A 20,976-nucleotide genomic window follows, 5' to 3' on the forward strand; every position below is an offset into this window, starting at 1 on the left:
AAGACATTTTTGTGCATTTGCGTTTGCTGCTACATTATAAAATAACAAATTTGCGAATGTATCTAAGTATCTTAAGATACAACTGGCAAGTATCGTATCGGATACAATTATTGCGGCAGTATATTTTATTTGTATCTCAAATACTTCTTCCCTGAGTATCTTGTGTCGTATCGCGATACAATTTCAAAGTATCTTTGCCCAGTCCTGCCGAGTGGTTAGGATGCTCGCCTTCGGATCGAGGGTACGCGGGTTCGAATCTCACCTCGTGAAGCACTTTTTTCAGCAGGAATTTTCTCTTTCTCTTTCTTTATATCTTTCCGTCTCTTTGTTTGTTTCTTTCTTTCTTTATCTCTCTATCTCTGTACTCGTTCTCAGGTAGCCGCACAATGGTACATACCCGTTAAGATCATAGTTTTCCGCGATCGACTCACAAGGAACGATTTGCTAAAGAGCTTCGCTGTTACAAAATCCTGGCGCCGCCACTGCATTACCATGCAGCTGCTTGCCAGAGGGAACGTATGCTGTCGAATACAGTTGTGCAGCGTGAGTGGCATCAAACGAATTATAATAACGCGGTTCTACACCCCGGTCATTGCGAAACATTGCTCAAGAGCAGCCTCCCCTCCCCCCCCCCCCGAATCTCTCTCTCTCTCTCGCGCGCGCGTGTGTGTTCGACAAGAGATGTTTTTGGCACTGTATATTTAACGTAACTGAACAGACAGACATATATATATATATATATATATATATATATTTCGCGCGTGTGTGTGTTCGACAAGCGCGCGCTCGAGAGAGAGAGGTTTGGGGGGGAGGCGAGGCTGCGCTTGAGCAATATTTCGCAATGACCGGGGTGTAAACCACACACACACACACACAGATAATATATATATATATATATATATATATATATATATATATATATATATATATATATATATATATATATATATATATATATATATATATATATATATATATATATATATATATATATATATATACAGGGTGTTTCAAGAAATGTGTCCAACCTTCTCAAAAAATCAGGAAAATGCGATATTTGATTGCTGCCTTCAGAATTGGTTTTTCTGTAGTGGCAGGGATTTTAAGATGGTTAAAGAAATTATTTGGGACTGTAATTAAACAAGTTAAATTAATTAACTTTTTAATTAGTGGAGTTAGGTGGTTGTGACAAATGGGAGAATTGAAGTTCTTCATGCGAGAAACCCAACCCAACTTTGAGATTTCCAAAAAGTGGCATCTAGTAATAATTACGAAGTAATGAATTTCAACCAAATTCAATGGCGAAATCTAAACAGAAACATGGAAGAACGCAACTGCCATATTCTTCTGAGACGTACAAAATGAGTGAATGACTTTTTCTGTAGCGCTAAGCATCTTAAGATGGTTAGAGACATGACTTCAGACAGTAATTAAGAAACTTAAATTAATTAACTTTTTAATTAGTAGAGTTAGGTGACTGTGTCAAATTGGGGAATTGAAGTTCTTCGTGCCAGAAACCCATCCCAACATTGAGATTTCGAAAAAGCGGCCTCTAGTAATAATTACGAAGTAATGAAATTCAACCGAATTCAATGGCTTTCGCTGTTGAAAGCCGTTGCATTTCGTTGAATTTCATTACGCCACAACAATTACTAGAGGACGCTTTTTCGAAATCTCAATACTCGGATGGGTTCCTCGCTTGAAGAACTTCAATTCTCCCATTTGACACAATCACCTAACTCCACTAATTAAAAAGTTAAGTAATGTAACTTTCTTAATTACTGTCCGAAGTGATGTCCTTAACTACCTTAAGATTCCTGCCGCTACAGAAAAAGCAATTCTGAAAGCCCCGAGCAAATATCGCAGTTTCCTGATTTTTTGAGAAGGTTGGACACATTTCTTGAAACACCCTGTATATATATATATATATATATATATATATATATATATATATATATATATATATATATATATATATATATATATATATATATATATTCCTACGCCGTATGAGTTCCTGCAAGCTCGTTCGCAGCACGGCAAAAGTATGGCCTCCAAGACCGTAGCGCACAGACCACACTAGTTCTCTGCATATGCTTCAATGGGTAGCGCTTAATAAAAATAAAATGATTGCATATAGTTTTATAGCATGTTCTATTATTCGTCAGCAAGCCATGACAAGAGTTCTGTCCTGTTCTGTCCACTTCTTTTTATTTGATGTGGAAATCGGTGACATCGCAGATCACCTTATCACCATTATCAGACATCGCAGATCACCTTATCGCAACCTCCTTGCCTTAGGTGTGGTCGGAAGTATTACATATACTCCTCTATACTTTCGGTGTATTGCAGTTAAATCTAATTTCCCTTTATGTTGGTTTAAGACAGTTCTTCTCTTTACAGAAGCCTGTGTGTTCCTTACTTGCAGTGTGTCCATGCGCATCCTTGTTTCTCCATAATACTAGTAGAGTGAGAGTGTGCCAACGTGTGCGAGGCGCCTGCTGTGAGCGGCCGTGTCGCGGCGCTCTTGCGCCATTCGCGACGTATACATCAGGTTCTGCTTGTGGAGCGAGCGGTAAGCGCGCTTGCTAAGAGCTAGAATTTCTCGCTTAATTACGTGTCCTACTCAGGTCACTTGTTGAGTAATCTTTTTTTACACTGCATTGCACGTTAAATTTGAGAATATGACTAGGACAGCAAAACATGTATCACGCGTTCTGAAATGCAGAATGGACTGTCTTTTTACTCCAATAATTGAGCCCACGCTCGGCAGGACATAAAATAGGAGGAGGGGGGGCACTAGCAATTAGCAACACACACACATTCACACGTTCGTGCGTGCGTGCATAAAAAATTAGATTTAACTGCACTACGCTTAAATGTATATGTTAATATTTTCGACCGCACCACCGATGGTAGTGTTGTCTGCGATGTCTCATATCACCGATCCCCATTTCAGATCGCCAAAAGAGGTGGACAAAAAACTCTTGTCATGGCTTGCTGAACCAGCTAAGAAACGATGTGCAATCATTTTATTTTTATTGGGTGCTATCCATCGAAGCACGTGCATACAACTTGCGCGGTCTGTGCGCTAAGGTCTGGGAGGCCATGTACTTGCCATGCTGCGAAAGAGTTTGCAGGAGCTCATATATATATATAGACACAGGAATATATTTGTTCGGTCGTGTTAAACTTACAGTGCCAAAAACATCTCTTGTCAAGAGCAAACTCTGTCTTTTAGGAACACCCCAGTAATCTTGCAGTCCCCCCCCCTTCCCCCCGCCATTTTCTTAAAATAAGTAACAGCAAAAAAAGTAACTGCGACCCAGTAGGAGGATGCCCTTAGACAAAAGTGTAGCCAGGATTTTGTTTCTGAAAAAAAAAAATAGAACGGAAACGGGGCGGGGGGTGGGGGGGGGGGGTGCGAGGTGCTTTGTTTCCCGTGTCCTCCAAAGCCTACAAGTGGTGAGGTTATGGCCTCCCACCTCTCTGGCTACGTGAGGTGATTACGGTGCCGATTCAAAAGCGAAACGGAGTGCCTCTAACGCGTTTATCTTTTCTGTTGCAGACTGATATAGGTCTGTAACAAAAGCTAACATAACAAACTGATATAGGTCTAAAAAGGATGCTGGAAAGATAACCGCTTTCGCTTACTTTAGCCCTGCGTCTTTACACGACCGCGCGGGCTGCTGCAGCCAAGTCTTTCAGAGGTCGAGCCCGGATATAAATTCCTCGCCGCTATAAAACTTGCTTATCGGCAGCGGCGCGAGCTCAGTCGCTGCAGGCGCGGGCAAAGCGATGGCTGACAAGTACCGGCTGCTGCTCAAAAACGCTCGACAAGTTGTCCAAGTTGTAGACAGTGGACAAAAAATCGTGAAAGGAGATTCCATGAAGCGACTGGCGGTCCTGCAAGGAAACGATGTTACTTTCAGCATTGTGGTGAATCAGTGAGTAAAACTTGAAAACAGATTTTTTTCTCTCTCCTTCCTCTCGGATCTGTGTATCTTATAAGCGCAGGTTTATAGCGTACTAGTCATACTTCTCATATGTCCTGTATTTTTGTACTAAACATAGCCAAAAAGGACATTTTGGTGCTCATTCTTGAACAGTCTATCCTCGCACTTGAACAAGGATTATTGAACATATGTGCCTTGGATATCAAATAAAGAAGAAAGAAAAAGCTTTCATTATTAATGTGGTCATAACGGGCCGTTAAAAACTTCGAAAATGTACCTACGCCCATGTTCACGCTTTAGTCTGCATGTACTACACCTCCTGCTCCCGGCTATCTCTTTAGCCTACATCGACGACGTATATATACGAGTATAATTCAGTGCATGAGATTTTCATGTCACGGTGTCTGGAGCGTTATGCCGTTTTTTCTTTCCTTTTTGCTTTATCTCCGTAACTGTGCTTTCGATGAATACGACTTTGTTTCCTCTTCGAGGAGCTATGACATTGTATGAAAAGATTTGCAGCGTTCAAAAACTAGCTTTTGTGCGTGTAGAACGTGCCGGGTAGAGAGCTCGAAATGGCAACGTGGCATGATACAGCACATATCGCACTACATGTGTGTTTGCAAATTTACACGTGCGTATGTGTACACTCCTTCCTAAGCAGGATATGAAATAAGTGTACCCTGACGCGTTCCCCCAGGAAAGTTTACAACATCTTGAAATACCCGAGAAAGTCGCTGAGCAGGTAAGTTGGGCAGACTAAAGAACGCAACTCATTAGTCCTATATATATGCTCAATGGAACGAGCGTTTCTAAAAGGATTGAAACCGTAGCCGGTTACAACCGAGGAGGATTTGCATTGTGTTTTTTTTTAATCCTCCTTGGTTACAACCCAAACCTTCTTGTTACAACCTAAAAATAAATACAAGCTCCGCTCCCAGAACTGCATCGCGCCTGCCATTCATCTGTGCGAGAAAGTCGTTCTAGGTGGTTTCTGTTGTAAGCGTAAGTAATTTTTCGCTGCTAATGTAAGTACTACGTGCGCATTATTAATTAAAAGTTCATCGTCCCTACTTAACATTTCACGTGTCCCTGAGCAGTGATGTCGGAATCATTCTTGGAATTTGCAAGGAAGTTCAAGATTTTAGGCTGAAAACCAGCCACACGAACATGTGTCTGTATGGGGAAAACAGCACTTATCCCTCCTTGTCACACATGTCGATCCATACTCCATCAAAAATCGTTCCGTAATGAGCATGTTCTGAGGCAATGTGTCATTGCGCGTATTTTCTGGAGGGCCGTGCATGCCGGATTTCGCGGCCTCGGAGTAAACCGCTTCGTTTGTTCTGGGCGTTGTTCTCGAGGTCGCTTCGCGTGCCTTCTGATTGTTGTCGGCGCTTTCTGTCTTTGGCGCAACCGCTGCGAGGTTGCTGCAGCAGGCCGTCGCCGTCGCGCTCTCTTCCCAATCCTAGAGCGATTGTACACGGAGCTTCTATCTGTTCGGTCGGAGGAGCTCTTCTTCCTCGGTGAGGAGGAATTCCTTCGGCACTGGTCTTGCCCCTTTGTATTGGTCTGTGACAGACGCGTGAAGCTTGTTTTTTGGCCTGCCTGGTTTTGGTAAGCTGTTGTCTCGGTTGGTATCGGCAGAAGCGCCATGTAAATACGCAAGATGTACATATTGACGTTTTACAGCGAAAGCTGTTATGAGATCATTTCACCGGCCGTTTTTGGCGCCGTAGTTGTCCGCCGCCGCCGCCGCCGCCGCCGCCGCTGCCGCCGCCGCTGCCGCCGCCGCCGCCGCCGCCGCCGCCGGTGTCCGTAACCAGTATCGCTCGAAATAAGAAAAAAAAACTGAATAAGAAAAAAATTCCAGGATGGAACGAGGTTCGAACCTGGGCCCTCTGCGTGGGAGCCCAGTATTCAACCTCTGAGCCATGCCGGTGCTTGAAACTGCTTTGCTAAAAGGTCCTATACAAGCTTCATGTCGGGAAGGAACCACATTAGCATATGCAATATAGCGCAGTAGAAGAGTAAAATAAGCACCAAGCGTCGCACAACGCGAATTCTGTAACCAGGCGTCACATAATGCGAATTGCGCAACGAGTAGGTTGTTGAATGCTTCCAACCCATTACAAAGGACCCTGCCATAATTCTTCATCGTCATCAGGCACAGCATCAACAAAGTGCGCATAATGCCTTACATGGGTTTAGCAGGTACCAACGCTCTCCGTAGAATGACGAAAAATGGCAGAGTGCCTGCTGCCCTGTTTCTCAAAAATTACAATGATTTATAGCGTAGTGGGTTCCTCGCAAGTGCACTTGGATTGGTTGCCAAGGAAGCCCATAAGCGCATGATCCACTTCCTCGGGGTCTCAGTAAAATTACAATGATTTATAGCGTAGTGGGTTCCTCGCAAGGGCATTTGTATTGGTTGCCAAGGAAGCCCATAAGCGCACGATCCATTTCCTCGGGGTCTCAGTAAAGTTCTTGCCCCCCCCCCCCCGTCTCTTTCCCACGCCAACGTATGTTATACAGCATGACGGGAGAGGGAAATAGCGACCGGGCGTCACCCAATGCAAATTACATAACTGGTGGGCCGTTTAAAGATTCCAACCCATTACAAAGGGCTGAGCCATAATTCTTCATCGTCATCAGTCGTCGCGTCAACAAAGTGCACATAATGCCTTACAGACGTGTAGCTGGTGCCTCGCTTCTCCGCAGAATGACAAATAATGGCTTAGTAGGTGCTTCCAAACTTCACAAAAATTGTGATTTATGGCGTAGTGGGTACCTTTCTAGTGTACTTGTATTGTAGCCCCAAGAGAGCTTATAACGGGCTCTAGAAACGCCGCTCTTCCAGCTTTCGCTGTGACTGTGCTGCGCTTTCAGCGCAGGCCTGGCGTTTTTATTTGTGCTTTCTGTTTTACCATGTAATGCGCATATATGTACGTACCTAGCTTTTTGTGACATTATTTGTATGTGTGTGTAAATGTGCTAAACATCAATTGTACTTGTTACCTCCGCGTCATTTCATGTGTTTATTTATGTCCATGTTACCAAATTATGTTTTGTCCTTCTCGTGAACGTATTTCTAGCAAGAAAGCGTCATGTTAAATTGTTGTTGTTGTTAACCGTCTGTTATACAATAAATGTTTATAAACACACAATGATGCGCGCCTCCTCGTACCTCAACTCTTTCTCAAGTTTTTTAGATGCGAAGCATCTTATGGCGGAATTAAATACGGTGGTGGTGTGTGGCGTGACCACCCTTACTACGCATGCGAAAACCCTCTCCCCACACCTCCTCTCCCCTTTTCCTCTCCACTTCCTTTCCTCAATCCACTCTCCACTCCCCCTTTCCCCTCTCCACTCTCCCCTCTGAAACACGGGCTCGACATGCCGAAACGCTGCTTCGCATCGCCTCATGGTCCCCTTTAGCGGGAGATGGTGTGATTTTAAAGATGATAGTCTTTCTCGGGGAACTTAGACGCAGAAATTTTGGTCTGTCTGTCTTTCCGTTTGTCTGTCTGTCACCCGATTGAGCCACCCGGTCAAAGTTTATCCACTTTCTAAACGCCCAGCCATCTTGCACTGGTATCGCCGTTCATACTTGTGAACATTGTCGATCAAAAAGCAAATGTTACGCATACCTGAGACGCAACATCAGTACGAAAGTATTAGGTGGTGTGTTCCTTTACTAGAAAATACATAGATACGTAGTTATAAAGACCCTAGTGTTTCTTGCGCTGCGCTGAAAATGCTAGTGTTTTCGGGCTGCGCTGCAAATACGACGTAACATAGAGGAGGAGGACTCATGTAGTACGGCCGGAAGAAGACTATCCTCTTTCGACGACATTTGCAGCGAAAAACGCAGATACGCGGCCAATTTTTTTTTCACGTGACCATTTGGTACAGACGCGTTACAGACTCACGGGGAAGGCGCCGAATATCGTTATCTGTAACTATATAGCTGCCACTAGTAAGTACTTTGTAGGTTTTAACTGACTCTTTATCCGATTCCACTAGATAACAAACGCAGCAAAAATACCTTATAGTGCTCACTATCAGGGGACGGTGAGAATTTTAGGAAGAATCGGCGACAGCGAAGGAGGCCGTATCTGTAGAAAAAGTAGTTAAGCGACCTGCACTCTCAAGACTAAAGAAACGCTGGCAACTAATTCATTTTGCAGGAATAAGGGAGAAACTGCTTACGCAGTATTTAACACAAGTTTCCTTAGCCTGTTTGCAGCATGTTACTATTATCGGCACAAGTATTTACGGCAAGCGCGCTCTGTCGTAAAGAGTGAAGAAAGAAAAAGAGTGCCGCAAGTTTCACCTTTGTGGGGATAGCTGCTTATGCAGTTTTAACACCATTTTAGAGAGTTTTTGTACCCCTATTAAAGTACGTTAACTCTGCTTCGGTACAAGTAGAGTCACCATACATTCCGGAAGGGTAAATGAAGCGAGCGCCGCGGCGTCTTCTGTTGCGAGTTATGCAGTAAGTGAACACCTTATCGAGAGTTTTACAACTCCCCTTTGGTAATTATGCCTACATTTTTACGTGCGCTCCCTCTGCTTATTCCGAAGCTGAAAAGGGGCAGACCTATCCCACGAAAGCACCCAGAAATGTGGTTTAGTACGAAACAGATACCCTCGAAAAATGAGTTGCAAGTGCACAATGGCAAACATAATCTAAGTGATCAAAATGGATAACATTTAAGGAATATTTTATACATGTCCGTTGCAAACCCTCTTTTCCGCATTACAGGCTCTTTTAATTATTTTTATTTTTTTGAGCTCGCCTTCTCATTGTTGTTAAAGTATATACATATAAGTATGTATCCGGATGAAACATGCTGCTTCGTTACTGTTTTCTTTTTTTCCTCCAAGTAGAAACATTTTTGTACCCCCGTTCTTGGTTATTTACTTCGTTTGCGTTCTAGACCAATACGTGGAACTTGGATCGCAGGTTTGGAAGGATAGCTGCGATAGACGAAAGCAGCATTATCGCCAAGAACTACGAAATAAGTCAGTTTGAAGAAGTCATCGATGCCACTGGTTGCTGCGTTCTCCCAGGTGAGTTTGGATCGCGTATATTCAAACGATGCCAGAAGCAATTTGGTTGGTAGCTCAGTGCATCCAGAAGCAATCTGGATGCGCTGAGCTACAAGAAGGCTTGATAGAAAATGCCATAATGTAGTACTCTTCACATATATTCTGCAGGACTCGTTGACTCGCACACGCATCCAGTATGGGCAGGGGACCGTGTGCACGAATTCGCGATGAAGGTGAGTGTCATGGCTATTTCAGCTCGCCAAGAAGTACAAACTCAGGAACATTTCTAAAAGCAGACCTTTACTTGCTTGCCTCTCCGAGGTTTGGAGTGTGCCTCGCTCTGTAAAATGGCCTGAGCCCCCAAACAATGTAATATTATTATGGTGTGACGATCGCATAGTAAGCGTATTGAATGTGGTGTCTTGGTGGGTATAGATCATGAGATCAGTGCAAGATGTGCGTGCCCGCGAGGCTTTCAAATATTAAGGAGATGACCTTAGATGCTTCATCAAACGCGAAAATTGACCGTCGGCGTCAACTCGAATGTTGCAAAAAATCATGATCACGTGATAACGTCACAATGTGACGTCATCACGACGTCACAGATAGCCACAATTTGTGCCGTCATCACTACGTCACTATGGCGTCACATAACATGACATCACGTGATGGCGTCATTACATGACATCGTCGCTTATTGGTCAAAGGTGGGCCGACCACGGAGGCAGTGCAAAACCACGTGTTAGGTGCAGAAAGTTTTCGTAGGGAGTGCGGGGGAGGATCAATACATAGACTTAGATGAAGAAAAAGAAGATGGCTTTCGCCTTCGAGTCGTGTTAGGCGAATGCATAAGGGACCTTGTGAGTTTTTTTTTAACGCGGACCGATCACGGAGGTCGTGCAATCTGTGGGTCGTGCAATCTGTGAGGTCGTGCAATCTGTGTGGGTCGATACAGATAAATACACAATTGTACTCGTCAGAGGCGTAGCCAGAAATTTTTTTCGGGAGGGGAGGGGGGACTAAAACCCCTGAAACTTCGTAAAGTAGCGACACTTTCCTCCTCCGCTCGCGTTCCTCCTCGTTCTCCTCTCCTTCGCACTCTCTTTTCGGTATGGCGCCACCTACCTTGCTCCGCGTAGCAGACGACGCTTCGCAAAAGAGAGCGCGCGGCTTGCCAGGCGGCGCCCGGCTTAAGCATTCGCACTAGCCGTCTAGCTATTGGTATCCTTTTTTTTTTTTTTTGAAATTATATTGTTTTTAGGAGGATGTTAGGACGCGTTTGTAAAGGACAATGCGTAATGTTTGAACGGTACTGTTCCCGCTCTACCATGAGCCTTCCGAAACTTACAATTGTATACGTTCATCCCTCGCGATGGCGAATTCGTCGTGCATACCAATGTACGCACGTGCAGGCTGCCAAGTACGCACTAGAGGTAGCCGTTCCAAAGTATCGGTTGGGTAAATATAGTTAACGCCGCGATACGTGTCTGTATTATGTAGCACTGTACACTCAGTATAAAAGGGGGAGTTTGAGGCATCTCTTTCCCAACAAAACGAGGTCCAGGCATTTGGCTCGCTTGTTTTTTTTTTTCTTTTTCGCCAAATCTCTGCGGGCTAAGAGGCGTATTCCTGTCCCGAAACAATAACCATCAATCTCGTGTGTCTTTCCTTGCATTATCGCCGGCGCACCGTACTTCCAGGCACGAATGGCGTGCGTGTTTATTAACAGCACTTGATAGGAAAGCGGCGAGCGCCGAGTTTTCAAGAAAGGAAGCGCAAACTAGCCAGACGACGGTTGTTGGTGACGGGCAAGAAGACTCCACAAAGGGTACGGACAGTTTTTAGAGTGCAAGAAACACATGGGCAATGGGTGTTGGCGGTATTATGCTAGTTAACGAGTGGCGACTAATATTTATTTAGAAAATGACTGTCAGTTCAAGCAGCAGCTCGGAGCTTCATTGAAAGAAGAATGCGCCAGAAGGCGTACACCATTTCCAGTCAAGACAGCGTTGGTTGATTCGTTAAGAGATTAGACGCACCAAACCATAGTGCCGCAAGTGCGCCTCGTAGACGAACTTGACATACGAACTATACTCGCTGCTCAATGAACGAGCAAGCGAAAGAATAAACTAGCCAGCTGCCACCGTAAACGTTTCCTTCGCGAGAGCTCCACTCGCGGATAATAATATCATACGTCCCAATACCACGATATGATTATGAGAGACGCCGTAGTGGCGGGCTCGGAAAATTGTTGACCATCTGATGTTCTTTAACGAACATTGACATCTCACGGCACACTGCCTCAAGCTATCGCCTCCATCGAAATGTGACCGCCCCGCGGTCGGTCGCGCCCTTCGGGTCAGCAGCCGAGCACCATAACCTCTGCTCCACCGCTGTGCGGAAAGCCACTCGCGGATATAAACTCCACACGAGATGGCACGTAACCTTCGCGCTGAATAACACGTGTACGTGAGGTTCCTAAACGATGAACGCACCCTGCGACTCGGTTGGGCACGCACGCTTTGCCTACCTACCTTCTATCGCAAGTCCATCGCAAGAGCCAGAGAAAGCTCTTTGCTCCAGGAAAAAAAAAAAAAACAACCGAGCACGCAACAAAACAGAGAGTATCACTCCTAATGTGAGTTTTCACACTGCAGCTTGTTTCTTCAAAAGAATGCGCCGAATCTCTGAAGTTTCGCAATCACATTTTCGATCGTCAGTCGGCGTGCCTCCGTAGTCGCGGCCATGCTAGGCGCACAAACCAATACCGCAAACTCAAACCAGTAGGCGCATCACGTCAAGCAGAAAACCTAACCATATACTCTTGAAAAAAAAAAAAACACTGAGTACAGACCCCGCAGCAGCAGCAATAAAACGTGTGAGGAATAGCGACGTACTGCACAATTAACTGACACCTGTCTACGGCGTTATAGCACGTAGCTGTTTGCGCGAACCTCGACGAGTACTTATAGTGGGAGGATAGCAACTTACCTCGCACAGTCGCGTCGAAAGCGTCGGCCGAAAGTTCTATCTTCCGATTCGGTGTAACCAAGCCTTCCTTCGCAACTCGTTGCGCTTCCCGGACGCAGGGGCGTAGCCAGAAATTTTTTTCGGGGGGGGGGGGGGGGGGGGGGTTCAACCATACTTTGTGTATGTTCGTGCGTGCGTTTGTATGTGTGCGTGTGTATATACGCCAGCAAAACTGAAAAATTTCGGGGGGGGTTTGAACCCCCCCAACCCCTCCCTTGGCTACGCCCCTGCCCGGACGGTTTTTGCCTTCGCTTTATTTGTTTCGGCATCCGAAAGCGCAGCAGAAGCCCATGGCAACCAACCGCGACGTCGGTCTTGTGTGCAATGTATCACACAGCACAACGCACGCGGTATGGAAAGTGCGTATCCATAGAACACGTGCGCTGAGAACCAGCGAGCCCGCACTTCGAGAGCAAAGATGGCAGTCGCGAGCGACTGTAAACAAACAAACGCGGCGCGCTGTCCCACGTGACGGCAGTTGGCCAATGCCGACGTGGCGTCAGCCTCGGAGAGGGCAGAGGAGGGAGAAAAGAGAGGAGGCGCGCTTTTATGCACGTATGTCGCTACTTTACGAAGTTTCAGGGACTTTAGGGGGGACGGTTCGTCCATACTTTATGTGTGTTCGTGCGTGCGTTTGTGTGTGTGCCTGTATACATAGACATGCAAAATTGAAAATTTTCGGGGGCTATGACCCCCCCCCCCCCGGCTATGCCAATAGTACTCGTTCAGCCTTACAGACCACAGTTTTAAGGTCCGTAATACCGTATAAACCAATGAATCGACTGTAGCCAAACAACAATACCTCAGTTGCTCAGCTGCAGCCATGTGAAGTTTCCTCTGCCTCTTTTTTCGGATTTAGCATCAGTGCCTGGACGATGTACACAGACGTTGCAGACGGTGTCCCACACAGCTGATGGAGGCGCAAAGAACGAAGCACAGCTGTATAGCGTGAATGTGTTTGGAAAGGAAGCACTTGCGTAGTGGAGACGATTCATGCGTCGTAAAGGGTACGATGACACCGATGGACCATGGTATTAAAAAGGTTGTATCATGCGTTAAACGTCACGTTACGTTTCGTATTTTCCCAGTAAGTACCCGATTTGCAAATCTATACCTACCCGGCGGTACCAACATGCGTCTTTCCATCGGGATTGTGATAGTAGAAGCCGCCGATAAGCTTCGCCGACTTTCCCAGAGCATGGGATCTACAATTTGTTATCGACATATTTGCACAGCGCTACGTAAACGAGGACGTATGAAAGGACACAACACAGGCGCTGAAATGCAAGTGATGTGATGTGCAAATATGTCGATTATAAATCACCAACTAGCCCATGCTGCCATTCTCACAATTTGTTGTTGTTGTTTTAGTTGGCGACCCGTGTTGGTGGGCCAGATCTTATCACTCACTGACGTTAACACTTCCTCAACGAAATGTACCCAATCGTCCGGAGTTTTCAACCAGGGTATCGGAAGTGGTGCCATTAAAGAACTCTGGTTGCACGTGCCCTCGCAGTTAGCCGGTGCGACGTACCTGGAGATCCATGAAAAGGGGGGCGGAATCCACTTCACGGTGAAGCACACGCGCGATGCCAGCGAGGAGTATCTGCTGGAGAGCCTGGTGGAGCGGCTGGACGCCATGCTGGCAGCTGGCACCACACTTGTCGAGGCCAAGTCCGGCTACGGACTCGACCTACAGACCGAGCTCAAGATGCTGCACACAATCGAGAAGGCTCGCATAAGGACGCCGATAGAGATATCCAGCACCTACTGCGGAGCACACGCCGTCCCTAAGTGAGACCCTCCCGTGCATGTGCATGTGCATGTTTGTTTGCGACGTGCCCACACGATTATTTATGTGTATTCGGGCAAGTGAGAGCCGATTGATAAGGTTAGACCCCACCCTCTTTTTCTTTTTGTTAGCGCATGCGCACTGCTTTTCGACTCGTAGCCGGCGCATTATGGGGTTGTTGACAGAAACAGTTTATCAGTTACGTGTGCAGTGATGTCCAATTAACATGGTCGTATGCATACACCAAACTAGCCGTGCAACAGTTCTTATGCATACGAATCAACTGCATCTACGGTGCATTTAGGTTGCTACATATTAAAACCAGAAACCTGGAGACTTACAAAGAGGGTTCAACTTAAATTGAGGACGACGCAGCGAGCGATGGAAAGGAAAATGATAGGTGTAACATTAAGAGACAGGAAGAGAGCAGAGTGGGTCAGGGAACAAACGGGGGTTAAGGATATAATAGTTGAAATCAAGAAGAAGAAATGGATATGGGCCGTCGGAAGCACGTCGGAAGGATAACCGGTGGTCATTAAGGGTAACTGACTGGATTCCAAGAGATGGCAAACGCATGAGGGGGAGACAGAAAATAAGGTGGGTAGATGAGATTAAGAAGTTTGTAGGTATAACGTGGCAGCAGAAAGCACAGGACCGGGTTGATTGGCGAGAGCCCTTTGCCCTGCAGTGGGCGTAGACAGGCTGATGATGATGATGATATTAAAACAGTAGCAAAGGTGGAAAATTTAACATTTGCGACGGGTACGAGGGGGGTCAAATGTCACCGGAGAGGATTTAAAGCACGCTTTCGGTACACATAACTAGCTAACCAACTAATTAAAACAAATTACAACAGCGTCTGTACGAGTTCGTCTGATTTTGTATCCTTTTAATTGCGCAGTTCCCGAGAAATCAGGTCTTAATCAGAATTGGATTAGATTCAATTCTAAAATTACGTCATGTTGTCGAATTCCGTTTGAGCAAATCAAATATGGCGGACCTGCTCTCTCGGTCAATCGGAGCCGATACAAAATGGTGCTAAAGACAGCACTGTTTCGTCGCAGGGGAAAGAACGCGGAAGAAGCCACCGAGGACATCGTGACGAGGCAGCTGCCGGATATAAAGAGGCGCATTCTGGAAGGCACGCTGACCGTCGAGAATATCGACGTGTTTTGCGAAAAGGGCGTCTTTGACGTGGAGAGCTCGCGCAAGATCCTACAGGCCGGTCGCGAAGCGGGCCTCAGGCTCAACTTCCATGCCGAAGAGCTGAACTGGATTGGCGGAGTTGAGGTGTGCACACTAGACGCACTGATTTAAAGTGCGCGTTATGCTAAAGGCCCGTTATGCTATAGGTACACAGTGGGACAATGCATATATCGGTATACCATATATCGGTATACCAAACTTGGTATACCAAATTTAGCTGTGGATCAAGTAATTTATCGACTAAACCGTTAAGTTGGAATCAGCAAAGATAAAGATAAAGAGTTTATGTCCCCCTATACAGTCTCCAATGGGCAAGACAAAAAAAGCATAATGAAGTGCTGATTATTTACGCCACCGCTGTAGGACCACAGGTCGTTAATATTTCACTGTCTAAACTTGTTTTATTCGTTGATCACGAATGTGCCCGTAGGATGAAACTTTCATAGGTCACTCCACACTGTGGGCTGGCCTATCTCCCTCTTGTCGCCTGGACACTCACGCCGGATGGCGGAAATCTGCTGCGGATGCGGGAACGGATCACTCTGGGTTGGAACTGTTACATTAGGCTCCTGTTCCATTTTCACAACCAGAAAATCTCGTATACGAGACATGTGCTCTTTCACTAGGTTTGAGGAAGCCTCTCAGGCAATAGGCGTGCGCAGGGTTCCCCATTCGGGCGGCGAAGTCTCGTCGTAGCTTCGCCCCCCCCCCCCCCCCTCGCCTGTTCGTCGAGTTCGAACAAAAACAAGCTTCACAGTGGATGCAGAATTGAAAATAAAGCGATGAAGTGCTTCTCAGAACGGCTTGACTTTGGTCCCCGGCTTTCCGGGGGTAAAAATGGGAAGTAAACAGCTCTGGAATGCAACATCAATGGTCATCGGCCGCCATTATCGTCAAAAACTGGCATGGCCATAACATCGCATTTTAAACAATGACGGGGAAGGTTCGACTAAGTAAAGGTATGGGGCAGACTTGGTGCCCCCTTCTGATGATTGGGTGTGGGGGGAGCAACCCCCCTCGTGCATACGCCTATGCTATCAGGTGATTTCAGGCTGGGACGTCCCTTCACACCTTCCGTAACCTGGGCACGATTCATCCATGTATACCAGCAGAGTACCGCGTCACTTCCTGCAGATGGGGACATCGCTGGGTGCCGAGGCCATGTCGCACCTGGAGTGCGTGTCCGACGCCGGCATCGAGGCCATGGCCAAGGCGGGAAGCGTGGCAGTAGTGCTGCCAACGACGGCGTTCCTGCTGCGGCTCGAGCCTCCGCCCGTGCGCCGTCTCATCGAGGCCGGCGTGGCCGTTTCCCTGGGTTCGGACTTCAACCCGAACGCCTACTGCCTAGCCATGGTGAGCGGTTGCGAAATTAGCTGCACACAGCTTATCTACTATATCAGATAACAATTTATATACTCTATCCCGGCCACGAAGCGCTTTTTAACAATTCCCCTTTATTGCCGAATTTGCAAACTTGCCAGCACTGATTGTCTCACAGAGCCACGCGACCTCTCTCAATGGCGACCTTTCTGATTATTGCGGTGAAGCTTTAACAAATGGGGCGGAGACAATGTCCGTAACTCCTGGTTATGTAAGAACTTGCTCTGCTGTGGAAAGAATTGCATATAAGATGCCGTTTAAGGAAATATGTGCAGTTGTAGAAATACCGCTTTGATGATTACTGCATAAATTGCCTACTTCCTCACTCTCCTTTCGGGCTGCCTAAAAACCGCTTCACTTGTTATTCTAGCTGTGCAGTTGGTAACGGCGCCATTTGCTGGAGATCACTGCATATATACCGAATAGACAGATTCACAGCCGGAAAAGCCAGCTGAATTCTTACAGCGACGGCTCAGACTTTCAATCGTTTGAAAATAAAGCTTCTCTCAACCTCTCTGTCTACAATGCGGTGGCCTCGTAAACGAGTTACGTCATGACCTTCCATTGTGTTTCTTTCTCACTTGTATCGCCGATCGGCAATTCTTCGAGAAAGAAAACAGAGTGTAGAGCGCGGAATGGAAAATATGCATTGACGTTGCTTATAAATATAAGAGCATGTACAGCTCGTTAACGAAAGCAAAAAGTGCGAGAGTAATACAGCGGTATTGCTTCTGCCGTCTTAATATTCAAGCATTGCTCGTGTACCAGTCTTTCTATGTATGGCTCAACATTGTACGTTTCATAAAACAGACATCTTTTGCATTGTAGTCGTATTGTCCAACATTGTCTACCGGGTGTAATGTTTCCGTTACTTCACCACTGTTGATCAATACAAGTGTATGCAAGCATCTTCTCGTGATCAGTTTGTCTTGTGTGGAGTGACATGTGATCGAAGCTTATAGCTTCAAGTCACGAAGGTCCACTGCATGACCCGCCTACGCTCAGACTCGCGCCCATGTGGACACGGCTGCACTCATCTGGACTCAAACATACATTATGTATGTTCGGGCGGGCGTTTGCATGTGTGCGTGTGTATATACGCATGCAAAATTGAAAAATTTCGGGGGGAGGGGACGTGGTAGTGTGTTTGGTGCCTTTTTCGTGGACACCGGCCAAAACGGCAGGTGCCCACACACCAAGCTGAAGGAGCAATAATTTCCACAAAAGGGACTGTGCATGCGCATCTTGCGAGTTGCATGAGAGACTGTAAGTCACATGATAAATGCACAGCTCTGTTTTTCAAAGCAGCTTTATATAAGCACGAGTCTCCAACGACTAGAGAGGTTGTAGAAGCCCGCGCGAAATAAAGAAAAATGGGACGGGGTGTGTCAGCCATGCTTCTATAGCGCTTAATGATACAGAAGTTTTTTTCTAGATGCAGCTGAACACGTGGCATATTCTTGACGTGCTTATTTAATACCAAAAACATTTCTCTATTTTCTTTCGTCTTTTTTACCTGCTCTTTTTGATGATGATATATGACTCAGTGTGTTTATAAAGTTTTTAGCCTTTCGAATAAACCTTCAGCTGCCATGGCAGTTCACCACTCTGTCTTCTCTCTTCTTGTGCCTTTACATTGCCCTATAGTTGTTTGAGCTGTGAACTGTATTAGAACTGTGGGGGTGCTATCGCCCCCTGTAAAGTCGCTTGCGCCTCATGACGCACGCGTGTCTCGCGTATTGGCCGCAGTTGGGTTTAAAAGCCGCCGAGCGGGAGTGGCGCTATGCTCGCGCGGGTTAGGGTTAGCGCGGTGGCGGCGGCAGCGTCGCACGCGGGAAAAGCTAGGCCAGCGGATAGAAAACAGCAGCGAAGGGCTTTGGGGATCGGCGGCGTGCGTGGATGGACGTCTCCCGCGGTGGGTCCGTGGGGGACGATACCGCGGCTCGTTTCGCGCGGGCCCCTCGTGGTGAGTCGAACGTCGACGACGTCGCCTTCGCGGTGCATTGTATGTCTTATGTTGTCTTGGGTGTGTGTTATGCTTTCCGGGTAGTATATTAGCATTGTATAAGGTTATTTAGCGTGGTACTATAGTGTATCAGATTCGGCAGGTGAGCTGTTCGTATGTAAAAGAGGTTAATAAACGCACACGTGTTGGTTGCTCGACGGCGTGTGCTGTCTCAGTGTGTTCCGAGAGCGGTTCATATATTCAGACCCCACACAACATACCCTATTCAGTTGCAATGGTGAGGAATAGCCGCAGATATATGTAAAAGAAAAGGGCTTTGAAGGAATTGGAACTGGTTTCGATGTTGAGCTGATACAAAGAGCCCATTTAACATAGGTTGAAACGGTACAGAAAATTTGGTAAAGTGAGGAGGGCTGTGCCTTCCCGTCTGCCTTTCTTTAATTCTTTAACTCCGATCAACGTGATTTTGTGTAAGAATAAGCACCAGTTTGTCGTTACAACAGGTACTAACATTGGCGTAGCCAAAAGGGGGGTGGAGGGGGGGGGGGGGCAGCCTCGGAAATTTTCAGTTCTTCGTGTGTATATATGCACGCACACATACAAACGCGCGCACGAACATATATAATGAGGAATAGTGAGTCCCCCCTCCCCCCACCCACAAAAAATTTTCTGCCTACGCCACTGAGCACATATACAAACACACGCACGAATTTACATAAAGTATGGTTGAAACGCCTCCGAAATAATGTTGTGGCTACGCTACTGACTGCATCTGATGCTCCCGACGCAGCCCATGGTGATGTACCTGGCTTGCGTGGTGTGCGGCATGAGCCTCGAAGAGTCACTGGTGGCGGCCACCATAAACGGCGCCGCCTCACTGGGCCGCTCCTCGACGCACGGCTCGCTCGAAGTGGGAAAGTGCGCCGACATGCTGGTGGTGGAGGCGCCATCCTGGGAGCATCTAGTGTACCGCTTCGGCTGCCACGACAGTCTCATCAAGTGGGTCGTCAAGGCTGGAAAGGTCGTTCACCAGAGGGCCGTCCCTGTTCATTACCAGAGCGCCTTCCGCTGGTGGCGAGAGACTTTGAGGCGGCATTCGCGATGCTTTGGCTTCAGGTCTCGCCGTGGCTACAGAGTGCATTTTTTCTTGCATCGAAGGTGAAGGGAAATGGCGTAATTTTTTTATTTTGTATCTATGCGGGTTCTTACCCGCATACAGTGACAGTGATAAGACCGCAGTGGCCTTATCTTAATCATGGCTGGCTTAAAGACATCCTAAAATCAGTTCAATCTGACAATGTGTTCTTTCGAAACTGTACATTCGTTAAATTCGCGGCAAAATGGCTGTTATCGGAAGGAAGAAAATAACACCACAAGGCCATTCGTTGAGTTTCGCGTCGGATGACCAACGCCGGCACGTCGTGACGTCATAAATTTTGAATATGTTTTCCTTCATATATGTCGTTGTGGCTCTGTAACCGTTTTTGAAACTTGCAATGTTCAGTCTTCGGTTGTTTCAGACTGCAACGTAGCTTATCTTCAACGATAAAAAAAAAAAAAAAAACTAGGCCCGGAAAGACGCCTTCAAGATCCATGACGTCAAGGCAGAGCTGATTTGGGTAATCCAAGCTGGCGTCAACATAAGTGCCTTTTTTTGTTTCTGTTCTGGATTGCCAAAACATTTTCTAACGACGAAACAGGCGACATTAGTGTTTATGGAAAAACACAATTTATTCAAATACAGCTCAATTTATCTTATGTGTGTTCTCTTAACACAGCAGTGCAGTTCTGCTTTGATCTCACCTTGTAGATCTTATGAGAAATAAACTGAAAAGTTAAGCTGAAACATTATGCGTTTCTGTATGAGGACACTGCGGCATGTCCGGCATGAAACAACTGAACACCTCGTGCTATGTCCCTTAAAACGCAGAGAGGCATACCGTTATTCTCTGTAGGGATAGTCATGATTTAGAATCACGCAACATAATAACAAAAAATAATTTGTATTTTATGTGCCGTATCCACGATATGATTATGAGGCACGCCGCAGGGCTCCGGAAATTTCGATCATTTGGTGTTCTTTAACGTGCACCGACATCGCACAATAGAAGGGCCCCTAGCATTTCGCCTCCATCGCAATGCGACCGCTGCAGCCTGGATCGAATACGCGACCTTTGGATCAGCAGCCGAGCGGCGAACATCACACAACATCAAGCTTCACATTCGCAGCCTTGGCGTTACCGATGCGATGCAAATGTTGATGCTTGCGCATCAGGACTGACCCTATACCAGCCTCGGCATGACTAAAAAGGAAGTACATGCACAGCAGAAGTAAACAAGAACCACTTGAGCGCAACATGGCTGTTGCAGCGAACTTTACATGAACTCATGCACGTGACACCGAGTGAAGTGAAGGACAAAACAAAAAGTGCATACATTCGTTTTAATGCTCACCAATACAGATATATAAATAAAACATTGCAAGGGTGTTGAGATGAGAGCATTTGCAATATGTGCTACCACACAAATACAACCGCACTCTGAATGGAGTGACTTGAAGCAGCAAATACAAAGCGCCTTGCTCTTTAGGC

At 46.4% G+C, this 20,976-nt stretch overlaps 2 protein-coding genes and 1 long non-coding RNA gene across 3 annotated transcripts in view; 1 reads left to right on the forward strand and 2 right to left on the reverse strand.

Moving 5' to 3' along the window:
• The window catches only part of LOC119385134 (uncharacterized), a 332,809-nt gene that overhangs the window by 243,834 nt on the left and 67,999 nt on the right, over positions 1-20,976 (reverse strand). The window lies entirely within an intron of this gene.
• LOC125757678 (uncharacterized) overlaps positions 1-20,976 on the reverse strand; it is a 97,258-nt gene that overhangs the window by 53,610 nt on the left and 22,672 nt on the right. The window lies entirely within an intron of this gene.
• LOC119387488 (probable imidazolonepropionase) lies at positions 3,731-20,224 on the forward strand. Its single transcript, XM_037654887.2, has 7 exons — positions 3,731-3,947; positions 8,926-9,032; positions 9,180-9,244; positions 13,558-13,835; positions 14,898-15,123; positions 16,174-16,392; positions 19,176-20,224. Exons 1-7 carry the CDS (start codon positions 3,799-3,801, stop codon positions 19,545-19,547), a joined length of 1,416 nt encoding a protein of 471 aa, XP_037510815.1. The 5' UTR covers positions 3,731-3,798; the 3' UTR covers positions 19,548-20,224.

Source organism: Rhipicephalus sanguineus, chromosome 3 (genome assembly GCF_013339695.2).
Source record: "Rhipicephalus sanguineus isolate Rsan-2018 chromosome 3, BIME_Rsan_1.4, whole genome shotgun sequence".
Lineage (NCBI taxonomy): Eukaryota > Metazoa > Arthropoda > Arachnida > Ixodida > Ixodidae > Rhipicephalus > Rhipicephalus sanguineus.